The following is a 20,881-nucleotide window of genomic DNA, read 5'->3' as shown; positions in this document are numbered from 1 at the left end:
GATGCTCAGTTGTCTCCTTCATCAAATCCACATCTTTCATTACATGCATGTGTGTGTTTTAGGGAACGATAATCGATCATCAGGTGGTCTCGGGATTGTTAAGTGTTTTCTATGATTTAAATGACTGGATATACATTTTTCATACTGAGGCGCCTCATTTACAGGGTTGAGCCTTCAGGGAGACTAATCCGAGATGCGTGGATCCATTTCAGGAGCAACAACACGCAGCCGAGGGCCATTTCGGTGTCTTTTCAAACTGTCGCTGCAGGCGAGGAATTAAAGCGGCGGTAAAATGTTTCTTTTTGTGTTGTGATTATGCAGCGTGATCTCCTCCCACAAAAGCTCAAGCGGCCGCGGCTCCAACGCGAAGGAAGCCGCGTATCCTTCAACCTGCTAGAAACCCCTCCGAGGAGCGTCTTCCTCCCCTTTAACAGACAATTGCGTCACATTCATTCTAAAACGCGATACTACAGATCATTTTCTTGGTCACTCTATGTATTAAGATGAATTCATTTTAATGTCTGCCTGGTTTAATGTTTAATTTAATGTCTGGCAAATTATTAATACAAACACATGATGGAAAAAACGATAGTATACAAAATCACGAGTACCACGACAAAGATGGAAAAAGAGAAAAGTATTACATGATGTAGAAAAAATGAGATGGCATGACAACGTGTACATTAAAATAAAGGAAGTCAAAGCTTTGACTCACCGCAAGTATCCTTTTTGACCACACACACACACACACACACACACACACACCTGCAGGCAGAACTAGGAAATGTTCGGATGTATTTCTTGCGTGCATGTTAGTGTACCACAAAATGAAATCCCTGTGAATAAGATCATGTGTGTCGCTTCTGCACGTTTCCACCTCTGTCCTTACTGGTGATGCTTCGCCTCTGGTCTGATCAGCCGGCATTATGTGGCGGAACCTGATGGCGGAACCGGATGGCGGGGGGCCCGAGGGTCCTCGCCGCCAGAGCGGTGACGTGAGTGCGTGTGACGGCTTCAAAACAAAACGCGCCTCGGTCATCATTCTCTGTGTCGCCACGACGCTGCTGCAGCCTGACCGGGTCACGCTAGTGAGGATGCAGCATCCATAATCGGCTTATTTATAGAGGGGCCGGTTTGCTGGGATTACTAATGACATGCGCGGGGTTTGTCCGTATTACACGTGTCAGTAACGTCTGGTTGGTTAGATCCCATCACGGTTTCGCAGTTAATGAGTAAGTAAATATGATTCATGTGCGGAGACTGATGGGAAAATGAAATATGCGTTGACACTGTTTTTATTTCAAAAAGCACGACTGTCGTAGGAGGGAGCTTTGTTCCCACTGACAATGTTGCTTTATGTTGACAGACCCAATGACCCTCATGGTTGTAACCATGACGACGGAGAAAATGAAACCCAAACTGTGATCGTTCCCCTAAAGTTTCTTCCAAATCCGTTATCGTCAATGAATGGATCTATATTTCAATAATTGTTTGGAAGTGTCTCACATGTAGACGAGAGGCGGCGTTGGTGGGAATATAAAGACACCAGCTGGTTCTGCAGGTCATTGCTACCTGCTTGTTTTTCGGGTTCAAATAAGCGGGTAAACGATTCAGCTCTGCCAGAAATTACGATTGCGAATGCAAAGCCCTTTCTGGGGATCATCACAGCCTCTGATGTTAATCTCCACACGTTCACCTGCTCGCTGCCCAATAAATCTCTAATGAGGGGAATGTTTGGAACCGACTGAACCCCCCGACTGGAAAGGCCCCCCCCACCGCCCTCCTCCGAGACGTTAACGTGCACCGTCAGCATCGGCGCGTTGCTCAAGGACGCGTCAGCAGAGCAGATGCTCGCTGTCGTGGCGCCCGCAGCCTCCCAAACGACCCCCGAACCCCCCGAAAGGCGCCGTGTGCAGGCTCGTCATTCGGCTCTTTGGTGTAACGGGCTAAATGGGTGTTAGTGGGCTTTTGCAAAAGATTATTAGTCAAATTACGCCGTGATGCCCTAAGTTGGAGTTTTGTGTAAATTCCTCAAACAGGAAAGGCATCAATGCAAAAGGTCTTCTAAACACCGGATGCGCATCGTAGAGCTTCGATCTCCAGGGTTCCTCTTCAGATTCTTTATAATGTTCACGTGTCTTTCACTGACCGCCACCAAAGCCCCATCATGCATCTGTGCTGTGAAAAAAACCCAGCAGACTCCCCTTTGATGAGCGTTAAATAACGATCCCGGCCAGAGTTCACCTCCCTGCTGCAGCGAGACATATCTAAGAGACGGTTTCCCTGGCAACTGTTCCTGGTCCTGAATCAGACCTCCACCGGCCCTCCGTCGTCTGTTGGTTACAGGAATACAGTCGCGAATGAGAAGACATTTCCGGGGGGGGGGGGGTGGGATCTGCTGTGCGACGGCGGCGTGGAGCGATACCGGCCTGACGCGCCTCTCCGGCAGACGAATTGATGGACTCAGTAAAACAAAAGAGTGGAGGATGAAGCCTTTGAATTTAGCTAAAGGTGACCGACGTCTAACGCAATGTTTTCTGCTGAAGAGTCCTTGAGCCAAACGCAGTAAACTCGACCCCTCCAAGTCAAACCGGACGGATCCAGATGTGCAACCTACAAAGACTGAAACAACAACATTGTTTTTTAGTCAAGAAAAAAAACATCACTGTCTGCAAAGTCTCGCGTTTCATGGCTGGAAAGGGCTAATGGGCCTGAACATCTGTTTGGGCAATTAGCAGCTGCATGCAGGTGGGGGGGAGAGAGGCATTGTGGGTAGGTTTGTTTGCAACAATCGGTAATAGGGAACGAGTCATTGTCGCTGAGCTCGGCGTGGGCGTCGGTTGGAGACGTGACAATAACGAGTAAAATGTCACGATGTGATCACAGTTGTTTCTACGGTTACAAAACGTCATCAAAACTCAATAATCAGTTCAGGAATTTGATTCTGGATTTGATTGATTTGAATCTGATTTGGGTTTTCTTTCTTATATTATTTTACTTCAGCATCGGTGGATTATTGAGCGTTTGGTTGATCAGCTGCAGATGTCCCTCCGGGATGTCTTTTATTTCTATAGAATGAACAAAAATTAAGATAATAAAAGATATCAACATAATGACACATTTGGCTTTTGTACCAACGAGATTGTGATGAAGCCCAAAACAATAACGCGTTCTAATCAAAGCAAAGTGGGAAACTAGAGCTGACCAGCAGGGAGGGGGGATGGGGGGGGGGGGGGGGGGAGGGCTCAGGCCCCCCGAGCTCTGGTGACAAACTGGGAATCTAAAAGGCCAACAACATATGGAGCAATGGCTTATGGGATTAGTCAATTAACAAGGTGACTCAGAGAGCTGCTAATCTCCAAAGGAGTGGATGGACACAGGCCGTGATGCGCGGAGAGGAGGCGCGTCTTCAGTGCGTCCCACACCCAATTAAAGACGCACCGCTCGTGCGTGCGTGCGTGTACGGGTGATGGGGGCAAACCTTCATTCGTACACAAAGATTCAGTTTTCAAACCGGCAGCACGTGGGGCTTCATTACGTGTAGTGATGGTGACACAGCACCACCAGAAGCGCAAAACAACGCGCAGGGGCGCGACGCGCCGTTCGTTCACAACCACGCGTGAGAACTGATTCGACGCGCACAGGGTGGAGGTCGGGTGGAGGAACTGTAGCAACAGTTTAAATGTTTCCATAAGTGGCGGCTCACAGACGTCTCCCCCGGGTGGGGGGCGCTTACCTTGCGGGAACGCGTTGGGTTGCACCACGCAGAGAAAGGCGCGCACCAAGTGGAACAGGATGCCGATCGGCCCCGGTTCGTAATGGGCCAGAGTCTCGTAAACTCCCGCAGGCACGTAACCGAAATCCAACTTTCCGGGCGGCGGGAGTCTCCGCGGCTCCGTCTCCTGTTGGAGTTCACCGGACGCCGCGAGCACGCACAGCAGCAGCGGCAGCAGCAGCAGCAGCAGCGGCGGCGGCGGCGCGGTCCCGGTGTTCCACATCGCGCCGAGGGGACGCCGACGGACTCCGCCGTGAAAACACTGGGGTCAGACGGTCAGAGAGCTGCGGGATGACCGGGAGGGTTCTTCTCTTTCTACACTCGAAAAATAAAATAAATAAAAAGTGTCCCTGTGGACGGACCGGGTCGCTCCTCAAGTCCTGGCGGCCGCGCGGAGACTCGGTCGGAGCATCGTACCGGTCCGAAGGCTTTCAGACGGACGTTAACCTGGAGGATCTTCTCCGCTCGGCGATGCCTTCAGTCACCAGCGAGATGAGCGCGCCTGTCGCTTCCGCGCCAGCATCCAGCATCAGTGCGCGCGGAGCCGCGCTGCGTCACGGGAGCGCGCAGAGAGGGGGGGGGGGGGGGGTCCAGAGGGGAAGCGCTCCTCCTGCCGGGCAGAGAAGGCTGGTGCTCATCTCGTGTCTTAACATCTCACAGAGAAACGTGCAGCAGTGGAATGGAACTACGGGGTGACGTCACTTACTCTACTTATTAAATCTGAAATGTAGACGAGATGAACTATAAAGTGGCACCAAATGGCGATACGATTGTCCTGGAGTGCAGTTCTAGAGTTGAATGTACTTTCGACCAACCGTTGTACCAACCGCTTGTCCCCACATGGGCCCCTGCGCGCCCTTGGAGGGACGGGGGCCTCCTGTTCGTGGACCTTTGATCCACTTCTCCGTGTAGTACTTCCACTGCGGTACGTCTCAGAGGGAAATCGTGTACTTCATCCTCATTCTTCTGGCTGTAATTAGGTTGAAAAACAAGGCTTCTCTGTGCTCCACCTTTGGAAACACTTGCCTCTCTTCCTCCCTAAGGGCAGACAGAGGATACCCAGAGGGGGGAGAGTGGGGAGGTTGTTGGGGGGGGAGGCGGCGATCAGGTGGGCTCAGCTTTTGTCTCTTCGCACAATGGCGCGCTTGTCCTCACATGGGCCCCCGCGCACCCTTGGAGGGACGGGGGCCTCCTGTTCGTGGACCTTTGATCCACTTCAAGTATTTAAAAACGTGGGGAACAAGAGAGCAGCGATGGAGCATTTAGGTAGAAAGGACAAATGAGTGAATACATTTTTATTTTTTTTAATTGGAGTTACTTTTTGGTTTGTAATTATACGAACGTAACATCAAAGTGTTCTCGCTCTTCTTGAATGCTGCTGATCTCTTCCTCTCCTCCAGTCGGTTATTTCACGTCGAAGCCTCGTCTCAGAATTCATCATCATCATCATCATCATGTGGTCTTCAAAGGTTGTCTGTCCTTCTGGACCCTGTCCAGCTCCTCCATGTCCTCCTGCTCCTCTTCCTACCGTCGTCCTGCCTTCAGACATCCTCCTGTTAGTCCTCGGAGAGTGTCTGCTGCAGATTTATCTGACCTTTGACCCCAGATACTCGCAGCAGTGATGTCACCGATGGCGTAAAGCTTCACTTACGGGCAGCGGCATTGAAATAAATGATCTGAAAAAGACCCTGTGAGCTTTAATGTGAAGTTTATATGATATGATTATAGATTCATTTAGTTTAAAAAAAACAAAGACAAGTTTTAACACAATAAAATGAAGGAACGTCTACGAAACTGTAGATGTGTCCTTCAACTCGAGGCTCCACTCCATTCGTCACGTGTGTGATTGTGTCATTGACACGGCACACACATCTGGACACACCTGGACTGACGGGGAGCTTTTTTTACATTAACCAGTCTTCATAATTCTGCAGAATGTAATTGCTGTAAAATAACAATGCACCAGTACGGACAGATGTATCTGATCCATAACACATTGTATTGATACATTTATTGATTTTATTGCAATAAAAAAATATTTCAATCATGGCAAACGATTTTACAAGTTCAGTCAACATAATTTAAAAAACAAAACAAAAAAAGAGGCATTGTTGTAATTTGGGGAAATATTGCTTCCATTTTCTAAGATGTAAACATTAGAACATTAACTGGAGGTTGAATCAGAAACGTGACCCGTCGTGTTTAGTAAGACAACGCGGTCCATCAGTGCAAAACTTGTGTTTACTTAAAGAAATTAAAAATGAGAAAATCATTTCAACAACACGACGACTGCGTCTGATGGGCGACTTCACCCGTCGTCTGCGTGAACTAAAAGTCACGTCCGTAACTGGACACATGATGAAAAGTCTGACTCTGCTAGCAGACTTTAGTTTAGCTGAGGAGAGACTGGAGCAGTCGCCTCCCACACAATCGCCCTTCTGTTTGTCAGCTGCGCCGTCGCTGCCGTGTGTTAATGTCTCGTCTTTTTTCTTTTCCGTTTTAATTTGAGAAGCTGAAAAGTAAAAGTCACAAGACTCGTCTGACTACACATGACCCCCCATGTCCCCGAGCCCGTGTTGACGGATTGACATTCGCTGAGCTGACGTGTTGAAGAAACCACTGCAGGATTAAAAAGGACGTGAAGAGCAGATATTTCATAAAATGAACATTAACATTTATTTTTTAAATCATGTACAAAAGGAAATAAAAATGAGTCAGGTTTTTTAGTGTAAAGAGGATTTGTTTTCCGGCTACTGAGCGAACTGAGAAGTTTCTCTTTCTGGTGACAGTGGCGCTCAGACAGGAAGTGCTTGTGTGCCCTCACATATGCACGCACACACACACACACACACACACACACACACACAGGGACATTTCCTCCTGAGGACAGAGCTCCACCGTCTCTGCAGAGTTCTCTTTTGTCAAACCTTCAGTCGTCCATCGTCTGTGCTCACAGTAACTTACTGTGTCGCCTCTGACTTCAATAAATACTCGTCTCTCTGCTGCCGTTGGGTGGAGGAGCTCGTGGCTCTCCGGCTCTCCAGAGCGCCTTTTCAGGGCTGCGTCAGTCGATGCGGTTCCCACAGATGGTGAAGCGGTCGATCTCCAGCAGGTCTTCATTGGGAGTCCTGTGCTTCAGGTCGGAGGCTTCTTGTGGCTCCTCCTCCTCTTCTCCTTCTTCGGCTGCTGCTGCTGCTTCGGCGAGCGACGGTGCAGGTCGTTCGGGTGGGGGAGTCGGGGGACGGCTGGCTGGAGTAGCAGGACAGGGCTCCGCGGGCGGGGGAGGAAACAGGTCCTTCCTGAGGGTCGGCTGGGTCGTGACGGAGGAGGTGGAGGAGGACGGTGGAGGACTGAAGGGTCGGATGGGCTTCTGCTCCATCAGGGTTTCACCTGTGAATTAAATATTATGAATGATTTTTCATTGTTTACATAATGTGCTTTTTATGTCGTTCTATAGTTTTTCTCGGAGTTGATTCTTTACATAAATGGACATTTTTATTGTTTAAGTTTTATTACTATTTGTTATAGTTCAGTACATTCAACATGCCAACACACACACACACACACACACACACCTGATTGCTCAAGTCCAAAGCACTACAAGAAGCTGACATGGAACTTGAAGAAGCACAATTGACTCAATAATTCCACTTGATTGTAAAATAAACGTCATGAGTCGTCATGTTGGAGAGACTTAAGTAACTTTGGATGTTACCAAAGAGGTAAACCAGCCGAGCTGCGGCGCTTTGGCTACTGCATCACACTGATCAGAGTACCTGAGGGAAGCTCTAAAATACATTTTAAATAAGCCTGAGGCCATGCGAGCAGACATCGTAGGCCAAGCAACGGGCCAGTCACTCTTTGCTCTCTAAGCACAACGTTTTCAAATTAGCCAAAAGAAAACTATAAAAAAGGTGAACTCCAGAGTCTAGCATTATTCCGTCAAGCATCTCACTAACCTGCACGGTTGGTCTTTGGCTGTGAAATAAAACACTGGATGAAACAAGTAACCACTACTTTCATGGCGTAGGGACATTTTGGGGTTGTGAACGAACCGATGTCTCCCTTTGCTACTCAACCACGTCACTACAGTACACGTAACATGAGGGCAACTACAAGCGTTTCATCACGGACGATTCTCCAAACCGCGCTGCTCTTCTCTGCCCCCTTTACATAGAAAACAATAGTTCAACTTGTTTTGACTTGTTTGTAACTTTAGTGCTTTAAACCCTTTTCCGGGCTGTATCATTCGTCCTTAAGGGTGCACATTACAAAAGATTTAGAAGAAATCGTATTAAGGTGACTCACTGCAGCCGCTGGACTTGCTCTCTGGAAGATGTGTGAGATTTAATAAAAGTGAGCAAGCATCTGGGCTTTGAGAGCCGCACGCCGGACAGACAGATGCGGACAGAACGGCGCAGCGAATCCACTGGAGCAGCAGGTGAAGCTGCACGGACCGAACGATCTTAACGTGCTGTTAGGTGGCTGGTTCGAATCCCGGCGGCTGAGAGCGCCTGGCATTTACCGAGCACCCCCCCCCGAGGATGCGCCGGTCGGAGCTTTGATGTTCGGCAGCGTCGGGATCGCTGTCGCCTCAAAGCTCTGATGCGCACGGAGGAGCGAGCCGCGGGGATTCGGCTGCGGATGACGGGCCGATACGCTGAGTGTGCGTCGGAGGAGGAGGAGGAGGAGGAGCGGGGTCCGCTTAACAGATTCAGAGGGAAATGTTTGAATGTTGAAACTGGGTTTTTGTCAGTCTACTACGACGACATCTCAGTGACCTTCACCGTTGACCAAAATACATATTTAGGGACGTTTTAGTCTTTTCTTCAATGAAAAATGGTATTAAAAAAATATATCTCAATAGACGAGCAACAGTACCAAACCAGTTTCTTCTCAGGTGACATGTCACATAAAAGAGAGACAAGTAGAGCTGCAAATCGATACTCTTGGGCTTAGGAACTCTTTGCTGAAAGTAAAAGTATTTGATCGTAACTGTAGCTGCTCATTAACGTTTTCAGCCAATTTAATAATGGATTGATCTGGACCTTCCATCACAGAATAGGGCAGCATCCACATCAATAGTGAGGAACATTAAATCCCAGCATGCCTCACTCTCTCAGGTCTTTTCAGGTCTCCAGAAAAGGAGACAACTGCCCAAATTTGTAAAATATTTACAGTCAAAGTACTGCTTTTGGCGTAATTTCAAAATAGTAGCACTTGATATATTATCTATCATTCCTGTAGACTCGCTGCAAAAACTGAAATTATTTTTCTATGCTCCTACGATCGAAAACCAAAGTGTCGTGTTCACACTGCATAATGAACTCAACTGAAGGGTCCTAGAGGCGCTCTGAATATTTCATGCTCAAGATATGAGTGCGCAATAAAATCTCAATGTCTAATGTGCCAGCATTTGTTTTTGGAGAGAAGTTAAAACATTTATGCATTCAAAATACAGCTTGAGGTCTGAGTGAACAGAATTTACTTTAACAGAGGTAACTATTTCTTTTATTAGCTTTTCTAAAATGAGCTTATTTAAAATCTCCACGCTTCATTTGTGTTGATGTTTCCCGGCTTTGCGGGAAAGAGGAGCTCCGCAAACACTGGTTTTAACTTTCATTGCCCATGGACACGAGATGAATGAGTTCTGCATGTAGGCGACGTACTGCACGGGTTGCCGTTTCCATGGTGACCATTCGAGTAGTCTGTGGTGTACCTGAAGGTGTGGGGCATCGCGCCTGGTCAGCTCTGCTGGGTCCTTTCCCAGAGGAAGGCGGAGCGGCGGAGGGCGTCTCAAACAGTTTGTCCTCCATGTTGGCCCTCTTCACGTAGACACACGACTTCCCCAGCAGCACGATGCTGTTCAACACTTTAAGGGTAACCAGCCTGCGGATGAGACGGCTGCGGATTAGAGAGCTGCACTCTCTTAGGAATTAGTAGATCAAACACTAACTTGAGTGTTGACAGTTGAACCTTACTTTGTTGGATGAATAAAAGCACTGATGTGACCTCATTTCTGCATATCGGTTTGGTCGATTCGGCACCAAGATGAACCGATAATTTGGTATAGGTCATGGGAGTAAACATTAACATGTGCCGTATTAACCATTTGGTCCTTACTTAGCATCCTATTGCACCTCCCTTTTGCGGTTATTGAAGCTGCGCTACGGGTTGACAGCGGGAGGTCGCCGCGTACCGTCCTTCTTTGTTCCCATGCTGTCCTACGAGGCCCGACCTCTGACACCGTGACATAAGAGAGACGGACACATTTGGGTGTGTCGGACTGAGCGCGTATCAGCAGAGTCAGAGACAGTCTTTGCCAAGGCCCAGCGGTACGTTGGAGCCAGAGTTATTTTTAAATCAGGGGGTGGAGGGGGAGGGGGCAGAGATGACAACATTGTATTATTCCCCGGGGGAAACTCTTGGTCGGTACGAGCCCGATGGGACCCGGCGGACGGGAGCGAGCGGGGCGATCGGCAGCGCGGTGCCGTTACTTATGTAACCGCGCGCGTCTGTGTGTAGCGAAGCAAGACTTTACATCTCGATGCTTTGAGCTTCAACGAGAAGAGGGAAAAACAGGCAAAAACCAGAGAGCTAACAGATTGCTCGTTGCAGTCAGATTAAGAGATGAGTTCTAAATGCACAACAGGACAATTTTCTATAACGTTGTGTAATAACGGTAATGTGTGATTGACTTACCCAAGATAACAGAGGAACACGCACGAGTATGAGAGGGCTCCCTGCACCTTCACCGAAGTCATTACCACGCGGATGAGCTGATGAAACATTAAAAGGCAGCAGAAGTGGATCATCAACAACAAACATGGCAGCATGCACGAGTGTGCCGGAAGATGTGGCCGACATTGTGTAGTTAACATTGTGTAGTTAACATTGTGTAGTTAACAATATTTCTGCTGGTATTCAGGGACTGAATAGAGGGGCCTCTCTTACCAGGACAGCCAGAGGCAGAGGGATGAAGCCCATCCTCCGGGCCACCGAGTCGCTGTAGTCCGTGCAGGCCTACACGGCGACGGACAAGCACACGTTACAGCACTCGACAAAGCGCCATTCATCGGCTCAGTGCCGTTTACCGAAGGAAAATGAGGCGTCGCTTACATTCTTCTGCCGACTGCTGACGAGATCAAAAGCCAAACTGGCTCTGTATTCGCTGTACACCTGAAGGAGAGACGGGCCGCAGAATAGAATGTGTGAGTCTTGATTGAAGAAAAACATGCAGCCACCTATTACACAAGTGCGGAGCGTGAACTGTTAAGAGTGGTCATTATATTATAGAGGATTATAAAAAAGAAATCCAGTTGAGTCCATACTTCTGCAGTGATGTCGTTGAATTTGGTGATGAAGGCGTGCTTGATGATGTCCACGGCGACTTCGGAGGTGACGACCATGAAGACGTCGGGGAACAGCACCCACAGGTGGTCTGGGGAAAGAAAAAGGTCACGTGAGGTTCATGTAAATCGTTGTGTAATCTAATTTATGTACTCGGCAAACTTCTCCCCACAACACCCCAGTTTGCTCTGTTGACCACTTTTATCAGCTGTACTTGATTGTGTTCACAGACAAATCCTGACATATTCTAAGGTGAGGTTCAATATTGACACAACCTCCAAGTTCTGCAGAAATTTGCAAGCAAGAAAAAGAAGAGTCTCATTGATTTGTAAATACTTCAAATAAGATTTGAATGACTTCATGCAAATGCCATGGAAATACATATATTTCTTTACCATCACTATGCAGTCTGCTTAATATAATCTGTGATTACATCTAATATTTGACTTCAAGTTGCCAAACTCTGAAATCCCTAATGAACAAAACGGATTTGCCTCTCGTTAGCCACTTAGGCGCTTTCTGTTTAATGTAAACTAAAGAGGCTCCGCCCCCGCTGATGCACCGTGGAAGTCAATTAAAGGCCCCTTGTGACGTGTACGCCTCTTTAGCAACAGAAGGCTGCAGCGCTGCCAGTATTAACACATCAGTGTTTTGATCCCAGCTGACGGGCCGCGTCTGTCATCCATTGCGTGCTGACGGACGCGGCGCTTTCAGGCGCCTGTCACGCAGGAACACCCAGCGCTCATCATGCGCTCTGCTCCCTCAATGGAGAGAACAACCTCCCCGAGGAGTTGCAGCGGGTCAAGGAAAAACAAAACAGCAGGAAAGACGCTGCTGGCCGGGTTTTCTAACGTTCAGCTTTTGAAATGGACAAAGCTGCCACTGGTGGAGATGAACAAGAATATGAATCCATTAAAGTGCAGGATGATTACCTGGGTTCCATGAGAACTGCTCCATGTTCCTGAGGCACACGATGAGCAGGAGAACGTAGCTGGTGAAACGTTCCTTGATGTCTGCAAGAGAAAACGAACACATTTGGGATTAAACTCTGGAGCTACTTGGTCAAGAGGCACCATAACCTCAGCGACATTCCACTCCGCCAGATTCAGCAGAAAAGGGTGAGATAAAAAGTCAGAAATTAGTCCCTTTTACTGTATTCTGACCACAGGACATTTAAACGCTGTTAGGTCCACGCTGAAGATTTCACTTTGTCAGACTAAATTACGTTATTCAATAATTAAAATGGGTGATAGGATGTTGAACATCTTACCACTGTTGGACATTTGAAATAAGTTGTTCTTCTCAAATTTCTTGAACACACTTCCTTTAATCTCCACAAACTGTGATGGAGAAATCAGAAGAACAAAGAAAGACATCAGCTACTAAGTCATCAGCTTTTATGATCCAGGAAAACCAAACACGTTACAGCAGTAACATTAACGTTACAGTGTTATGTCTGGAGTACTGAAGTTAAATCAGGCAGCTTGTTGTCATCTGTACCAAGTATATGTTTGTGTGTGTGTGTGTGTGTGTGCGTGTGTGTGTGTGCGCACTGACGTTGTTGGACATCATGATGGTGAGCAGGGACTTATTGTGCGAGTTGAAGGCCACGTTGAGGGTGGAGGCTTGGACCATGATGAGGATGGCATGGAGGACTGAGGAGAAGCCACTCAGGGGAACAACGGATTCATGAATCCTTTCAGCACTAAATACCACTCCATCAACACAGGATTCCAAATATACATCTTACTAGTCAGACAGACAGCCTCCCTATGGAGCTGAAACGTATTGGAATTGCATCACCGGTAGCTACAGTTAAAACCATTAAAAACCACCAAATCGAAATAATACAAAAAGGCCCTCGCTGCAGAAATAAAAGATTAACTAAATAAAAGTCTGAAAAGTCTCAAAGTGATATCAAGGGCTTCAAACCCAAAGGATACAGACGTAGAAGACGGCCATCAGGAAGTGAGGAATGACTCCTATGCTGTCCCGTTTTCGCTCTTTGGGTTCTGTGGCTGTCCAGTACAGAGCGTCCAGGATGTCCTGACCGAAGGAGGAGAAGAGGCGGTCAGCCACCTACAGAGGAGGGGGGGTCAAAAGTCAAGAATACATCTTTCACCCAGAGCATTCTTTCAATTTCAAGAGCCATGGTGTACTGCGGGGTAATCATTCTGTGACTTCAGGACAATATCTTCTAAAACTATCTGGCTCACCAAGTATGTTTTAGTTAACGTAGGTGTCCCAGTGCTGAGGGAAAGGAGTAAGGTCTGCAGTGAGCGTGAGGTACCTCCAACATGTTGTAGATGATGTAGAGTTTGATGACGGACTGTCCTCTGATCAGGTGGTACATCATGGAGTAGTCGACATAATGCATCATGGAGAAGCACAGCACCATGATCAGACCCTTCAGCACGTCACACACCTGCGCCGGCTGCAGCAGACGAGACCCGCTGATCACACACACACACACACACACACACACACACACACACATCAACTCATGGTATCTATAGCCAATATAGAAACACATTTAATCAAAATGGAAAACCGTCATGTCCTGAAACACTAGCATGCGGATGGTGCAGTATGTTCATATCTAAAGTCGTGGATTTGCATAACATGAGCGGACAATAAGCATTGGGTCATTATTTTGCCAGAGTTTCTTCCCCGATGTAACATTTGTGAGAGGACAAAGACACATTTTGAGCTGGCTGGCTATGGAGACTCTGTTCATACCATGCAAGAACACATTAAAAGAAACATGGAGGGGTAAATAATTCATTTCTGTTCAAAATGAGATACCCCACATAAAAGGCAAGGCGGGTAAGACACAGACAAAGACAATATTAAGTTTGCATCTGCTTTATAGGAGACGTTATCTCATTAATAACATTCAGCTCCTTAATATGTTTTGTCCTGTGCGTCTTATGAAAATACATAATCCTTTGTTCTAAGCTACCGAACAGACAAACATCCATGGGTCTCTTTATGGAAACATTCCCATGTAGATTTAGGGTTTTTAGGGCTTTTATTGCCTTCATTTGTCCGTGGTCAGAGATACGGGATGACGAGCAGCAGAAGGCCTCAGTCTACATAGAGCGCGCTCCAAAAAGGTCACCCTGGGGTGCAGCATTTTGGACAGAAATGTTTAAAGGAGGTGTTGGGAAGAGGACACAGGCTAAGCTGTCTGATGACGGGTAAGAACGCGCTCAAAACACGTGCAGCTTTCATCGCTTGTAGCAACGGTTGGCAGTGGAAACTCGAGGGCGCGTTAAGAGGAGGGCTGACAAATCCATAGCAGCAGTTATTTGGTATTTACTATGACAAGGGATAACCAGCGAGAGGGGGGGAGGGAGGGAGGGGGGGAGATTAGCCCCAAGACATCCTGCATATTTCACATGTCAGCTGTGTGAATTGGACTCAATGTCCACATCGAACACGAGCTCAAGCGAGAAGAAGGTTTCATCCACTCTGGAATCCCAACGTCAGCGTGTCCACACATTGTGGCCTCGCTCTATGCGACAGCACGGCCACGGATTCACTGCAGACACACAAACTAATACTTACACACAGACTAAATGACTACAGCGGCAGACACGGCAGGACAAGGATGAGCTCCTCTAACAGGCAGCATTACCTTCATTAACTTTCGCGGCTGTTGGTTTGGATGCATCACAACAAGGGGGTGGGGAGTGGAGGGGAGGGGGGCTACTCCTCCTCACCACGTTACGCTCTTTTAAAAACACGAGGAACAGAAAATCATGTTTACGACACAAGCAAAGAGGCCTTCGGGGTGTGAAGCTATTTTAGGAGGCGAGCAGAGAGAGACGAGGGAGATGGCCGATGGCCGGAGTCGGGGAAGAGGTGCAGACGAGCTGAAATCAAGTGTCGTCTGAATCGGGAGCAGCTGTGAGGAGAACATCACATTGATGAGGCGAAAAACGCTGTTAACACTATCTTAACGTGTAACAACAGATGGAGATTCAGATTGAACTGTTCAAACATAACACCAAAGCGGCTACATGATACTTAAGATTTCTCCGGGGTCGTTTTCCTGAAGCTGCAGCGCCATCCGGTGGCTCAATGTAGTTGTTCAAGTAGAAAAGGTTCAGGGCTCCTATACATGATCTATTTATGAATTTAGTTTTCTCCAAATGGAATATATTTCCACTAAGTGCTTTTATACAAATAATTGTTTGTCTATAAAAGATAAAATGACCTAATGCTAAGAGTTGGTCTTCAGATTTCTTATTTACTTTAAGTGCAAAACAATTGATTGTTGTTGGGTTAAATTTCAGCCATCCTTCTAAAGAAATACAATAAATTGACAGCTTTTCACTGGTCTTAAAAACGTGCACAGTGTATTCAGACAGTTGCATCTTATCAAAAAACCTGTGCGACACACACGGCTCCCTGGAGGCAAAGCTGCTGCTCCACTATCTCGCTCCGAGCATTATCTCCATGAAACACATGAACGGGATGCATGATTCAGTGCAGTCAGCCGTGTGCTGCATTCCAAGTAGCCATTCACACGCCGTTAGGGAGCACACCGCCAGATTTAAACACAAACCCTTGTGTTACCTGCAGAGCAGCTGAGGGAAATGTCAGCAGGGAAGGTGGATATGTTTTGTTGTTGCTCAAACACAGCTGACTTAAAGACAAACGAGGCCCCAACTGCTCCAGAGGAGCCGTACAGTGAGCCAGCCCTCCCGTTTGAGCACGTGCAGCCTGCTGCGTGATGAGAATGAACATGCACCCTCGGCACACCTTCCCTGGATGAGCGTAAACAACAACAACAAGGCCGGACTTATGTGGAACCAACACGGCTGCTGTGGCTCGGAGAATGGAAACAGATCGTGAGGCGCCGAGCTGAACATCAACAATACACAAAGGGAGACGAGGAGAGGCGGGTGGATGGACGAGGAGGCCAGTGGGAACATTTATGAAGCCTTCACGAGCTTTGGGGAGCGTACCTGCTTCTTCTGCAGTACGGGCATGTGCGTGCCCTGCAGGGAGGGGGATTCAGACAGAGAGTGAGATCAGGGGGTGGGGGATGAGGAGGGAGGGGTGAGGAAGGAGGAAGCGGGGGGTTGGAGGTGGTATGAATACGTTCACTGCACTGCTTGCAGATCTTCTAGTGAAGTAGATTTGAACAATAGTTTGAACAATTACCTACTTAAAGTACCAGAAGTAAATATTGTGCAGAACCATAAACGTTACATCACTAAATAGCATTAGTGATGCATTTATGCCTTATCCCTTCAGTGATGCAGCTGGTGAAGGCAGGGGGAACTTTAAAGACTTTACATACTGCTGGGTATCTTGACCTCAAAAAAAACATCCTCGTTTATGAGTTGATCTATAGTGAAGGAGAACTATTACCTCAAAGTTCCACTTAATTACAAGACTTTGGAGACATTAGTAAAGCCTAAAGTCCTGCCAATGAGTCAATTTTGAAAAAAGACAGACATAAAAAAAGACAAAAGTCACATGATCCTGGCAAGAGAAAACCCGTAATTAGAGAAAAGCTGCTGTGTGTGTGTTTTCAGGCTGACCTGAAGCCGCAGCATGGCAGCGTGAGGAGGCGGAGTACGGCCAGCAGCACCCTGAGGGGCAGCAGGGTGAAGACGTACAGGAAGGCGTCCGCACACAGGAAGAAGCCAAAGGTCATGAGCTGGAGGAGTTGGACAGAAGGAACCTGCAGGTTAAACGAAGACCATCGGGGGGAAAAATACTGGAGCCCCTGCAGACACATTCGCTCCAAGCAAGAGGACCATGGAACAAAACTACACAATGGGGAACAACAAAAAAGCATTATATGGAGAAGAGTTTCTTCACATTAAAAAAAGCATCACTTCTCTTGTGTTTCTCAGGATGGCGCTATCATTCAAAAGGAAAAGCCAAGTCAAGAAAAACTAAAAACCACGATATAATCGGTTTGGCTAATGCAATTGCCCAGCAGACACGTACCTGCACAGTTCCCCGCACACAAAGACTCATTGCATGTCATCCTAAGAAGAAGTCAATGCAAAGCAGTGGTCGTCTCCTTACTCCTCCTTCTAACCGGAGAAACGCGAAGGCACTGCTGTAAGCTTTGCTAAACGGGTGTTTGTGTTGGACTCTCACTGGAGCATTCTGGGACTTGTCAGGTGAGTCTGCTTGACGTAGCAGAGTCACAGAAGTTCATAATATTTACACACATTCCTCACTCACCCCCAAAAAGGAAAACCAAGCCAGGAGGAGCAAGGTTAGTCTGGACTCACTTGTTTGGATGGTTTTCTGCAGAGAGCTTCTCCTCAACTCCAGATACAATAAATATATAATATGGGTTTTAACTTGTCAGTCTTCTCAGCAGCTTCTTTACAGGTCAACCAGTGGGATTTATTTTTATAGATGAATTGGTTATCAGCATTTGACATCATCAAGTCTGTCACACATTAGATAGAGGAACTAAAGTTTAGATGAATCACTAGATCATGTTCTAATTCTGCCACCTGGTGGTTCATAAGAGCAACTGTCATTGTAGTAATGTTTTAGAAAATATTGGCACGAACTTGTTTAAAGAGAAAATAAATAAAAGCTGAGTGTTCTTGATGTTTACGCTACTGTAAATGTTGAGCACCAAGGAGACTTTGCAGTATAACATTTCTCTATGACCAAATGCTAATGAAAACACTTTAAAAGTTAAAAGGATTAATGAGAGTTAATCCTTTTAGAACGATATTAAATGGAGAAGACAAGCTGGTCATATGATTCGTGAGGCTTCAACCTACAAATCTTTGGTATTTTGCACCCGTGCACTGACAAAAACACTTAATTGAGACGCTTGTATAATGAAGTACCTTCTCCAGCTCCTTGGGAATACGCATGCACGTGTAAACCCGCTCTCTGCGCTCTGTGTACTTTGCCTCATTGTGTTCCAGGAAGTAGCCTCTGGTGAGCTCGGCGCTAATGAAGCGAGTCAGCGACGGATCTGGAACAACATCAGAGCGCCAGTGTTACCACAGGGCCATTGTCTGCAACAACTACAGCCAGAGCCAGCAGCACAATGAAGAGTTTACACAACATGAAAGAGAAGGAAACTTCTCTGCAAGGTGAGAGACAACATTCTCCTCTCACTGTTTGAGTCAATGCACCATGAAATCATCTGTGTAATGGCTGGACATGCTGAATAAACTGCTGAGGAATATACAGTAGGAACATGACTGAGAGAAAGCGAGTACACAGTTTGCTCTGTGTAGATTGCATATTTACATTTGACATATTCAAGAAAGCATACTGGAAAACTGAATGCATTAATGTTGTCGAAACTTATATTAGACTAGAGTGTTAAAATGACTACAAAATGATATCTTGTTATAAACTACTTCATAACTGCCTAACATACTGTGTTGAAATCATTTCCACTTCCAATTGAATTCCTGTTAAACAAGCTTCCCACTGAAGATAAAGATGAATCCACGTGACCCAACGGTACACTGATGTCCCAACAAGCAACAGCTTTGTCTGAATAGTTTCGTCCACCGAGCTGAAACATGTTGGGCTTAAATGGATTTATGGCAAAAAAAAATCGGCTGTATTTTAAGGTAAATTTAGCTCCACAAGTTAACAGTCACATGGGGCACAAGAACATTGCAGTAAATTTTCATTTAACATATTCATGTGCATGTCCAGTATTTGTACTTTACACTGTCCAATGTTTGCTCAGTAGAGTTGACCTAACATCAGATTATTAGGATTAGTTCTATGCCCAATGTGGCAGGTCAAACGAGGATCCGTGTTAACAGGTGTCTCACCAACCGCTGGGACTCAGTGAGGCTTATCGGGAATAGATTACCAGCGCAAAAGGTATCACGCTGTGTGTTTGAACTTCTATTTACTTTATAAGGACAGCAAGAGAGAAGCATAAGGTCACGGGACAGTCAGGGACACACATTTACATAGCCGTCACCAAACATCGCAGCTATCTGTGGAGCTTTTAGGAACAGTCACACGGTATAATAGGTGAGATCTTGGTGATGCTGAAGCATTGACTCAAAGACAGTGGAGCAGATACTGACAGGTGAGACGTCACTGCAGCAGGTCTCCGACTAACTGCCAATCATCTTCTGGATCAAATGGTGAACCACCTTGTCCATAAAATGATGTTGATGTACATGCTGTCCAAAACAAAACTAGATATTTAGTTAACCATCATATGTATGAAGAAACATTATGCTCACATTAGAGAAGCCGGAACCTGCTTGTGTTTGCTTGAAAAATAACTGCAATAAATATAACAATTAAAAAAATATATGTTTTAAAGGAAGGTGCATCTTGAGCTGGGTCTACAAACGGATCCACTCATAAAATAATAACGGTTTTATAAATGAAACAATATGCCAACCCTCTGTTTCTAACAGAAGGTTTGCAGAAGCAGCTCAGCTCACATTCACCAGGTGACTTCATCTGATGGGGGACAGAATGTGTCGTAACACCTGTGGAGGAGAAAACTGTGGATAGAGGGTTTATTTGACCGGAGTTACATATTATTTACTGCCCACTGAACTTTAAGCAGACTTGCCAACTTCAGGGATGACTGCAGCGGCTAAACAGTGTTAGAGATCCCGAAGTAGACTTAAGTTGTTACGTTAAAGAACGACTCCATTGTTTCGGTTACACAGTCGTTGTCGGGAGGAGACAGATCATCATCATCATCATCATCATCGTCGTCGTCGTCACCGAAGGCTAAACCGACAAAACAAACGTAGCCCGCGCTCGACTCAGCTTTAACAACATAACGTCCCTCCCGACGCTTTCCACACTTGCTAAAGATGTTCTCACAACAATGCATTTGTGAAAACACAGTAGTCCAGCGTTAGCTGAAGCGCCGGTTTGGGGGGGTGTCGTTGACGGTTACCTGCGGGGAGCTCCCGTTGCTGCCTCCTGACAGCGCCAATGTCGTAAAATCCCAACGTTTCCGGCAGTTCCGGCGTCAGAACGATTTTAGCGGACTTGTGCAAATCTTCCCACGGTCGTTTCTGTCTTTTCTTTAGTTCAATTTCAGCCTCTTTGCTGTCTGACAGCTCGGTGCCCGACACGTCCGCCATCTTTGTTTCGGTCGCTCCGTCGCCCTGTGCAACGTCATCGCCTCGTGGGTAAATTCCTGAAAACAAAGACGTCACCGCCGTCGACGTCACTAGGTACGTTCGACAGGTGACTATTGTAGTCTTTTGATTTTAATGAGTTACTTGTCTTTTGTTAGATAATTAAATACAGCAACACTAGTTGCAGTGTCCTGATAATTTATCAATTGAAGCAATATTGATGAATATTTGATCGAAATTTGGAAAAAGTGTTATACTGTACATGGAGCCCAAGCAGTTAACAACTTAAAATGACTTACATTTTCACAAAGCCAAATTTGCACTGTATTCACAAAGAAATTCTACATTAATTTGATAGATTTTTCTATCTTTTCAAAGACCTTGAAGAGGATAAAGACATACATTTTGTAGGAACTTAACTGAAATAGTCAAAAGTAATTGTTTCAATGAGAATGAACAGAAAAAGATAGATTCTTTGAGATGACACCAGGGTAGACACATTTATATTACAAAAAGTACATACGAATACTGACACTAATGTTAATAATAATAGGAACATTATTGAAATCCATAAATAAATATACCAACGCCAAATGTAGGATAATAATAATAATAAAGGCGTTATTTCATATAAATAAATAAGGAAACTGCCTTTAAAGTGAAAATT

At 46.2% G+C, this 20,881-nt stretch overlaps 2 protein-coding genes across 37 annotated transcripts in view; both read right to left on the bottom strand.

The window, feature by feature from the left end:
• prom1a (prominin 1a) overlaps nucleotides 1–5,453 on the bottom strand; it is a 39,651-nt gene extending 34,198 nt beyond the window's left edge. For all 28 annotated transcript variants that reach the window (XM_078101887.1, XM_078101874.1, XM_040172754.2 and 25 more), the window contains exon 1: nucleotides 3,737–5,453. In XM_078101887.1, the coding sequence (XP_077958013.1) occupies nucleotides 3,737–3,998 (262 nt within the window). In that variant the 5' untranslated portion in view covers nucleotides 3,999–5,453. The remainder of the gene's footprint in view (nucleotides 1–3,736) is intronic.
• A 318-nt stretch (nucleotides 5,454–5,771) lies between these two features.
• tapt1a (transmembrane anterior posterior transformation 1a) lies at nucleotides 5,772–20,271 on the bottom strand. Of its 9 annotated transcripts, none has more exons than XM_078101900.1 (15): nucleotides 20,028–20,267; nucleotides 17,971–18,101; nucleotides 16,684–16,802; nucleotides 16,102–16,134; nucleotides 13,416–13,578; nucleotides 13,069–13,204; nucleotides 12,683–12,780; nucleotides 12,396–12,465; nucleotides 12,058–12,138; nucleotides 11,107–11,216; nucleotides 10,895–10,954; nucleotides 10,730–10,798; nucleotides 10,478–10,554; nucleotides 9,495–9,664; nucleotides 5,772–7,165 (listed from the first exon to the last, which is right to left on the bottom strand). In XM_078101900.1, exons 1-15 carry the CDS (start codon nucleotides 20,215–20,217, stop codon nucleotides 6,840–6,842), a joined length of 1,833 nt encoding a protein of 610 aa, XP_077958026.1. In that variant the 5' UTR covers nucleotides 20,218–20,267; the 3' UTR covers nucleotides 5,772–6,839. The 9 variants fall into 9 exon arrangements, with proteins under 9 accessions (XP_077958026.1, XP_077958029.1, XP_077958034.1 ...); XM_078101903.1 differs by having other exon boundaries at nucleotides 19,189–20,243; XM_078101908.1 differs by lacking the exons at nucleotides 16,102–16,134; nucleotides 20,028–20,267 and adding exons at nucleotides 19,351–19,392; nucleotides 19,558–19,600.
• Nucleotides 20,272–20,881: the final 610 nt, after the last annotated feature.

This window comes from Gasterosteus aculeatus, chromosome 4, assembly GCF_964276395.1.
Source record: "Gasterosteus aculeatus chromosome 4, fGasAcu3.hap1.1, whole genome shotgun sequence".
Lineage (NCBI taxonomy): Eukaryota > Metazoa > Chordata > Actinopteri > Perciformes > Gasterosteidae > Gasterosteus > Gasterosteus aculeatus.
This window is presented reverse-complemented; position numbering and strand designations above follow the sequence as displayed.

What these genes read in the sequence shown, in the direction of transcription:
- tapt1a (XM_078101900.1), bottom strand. Translation starts at nt 20,217, where the DNA reads ATGGCGGACGTGTCGGGCACCGAGCTGTCAGACAGCAAAGAGGCTGAA. An exon ending in CTGCCATGCTGCGGCTTCAG is followed by an intron (nt 16,135 to 16,683) that starts GTCAGCCTGAAA and finishes CCCTCCCTGCAG; the next exon opens with GGCACGCACATGCCCGTACT. An exon ending in CCATCATGATGTCCAACAAC is followed by an intron (nt 12,466 to 12,682) that starts GTCAGTGCGCAC and finishes TCTCCATCACAG; the next exon opens with TTTGTGGAGATTAAAGGAAG.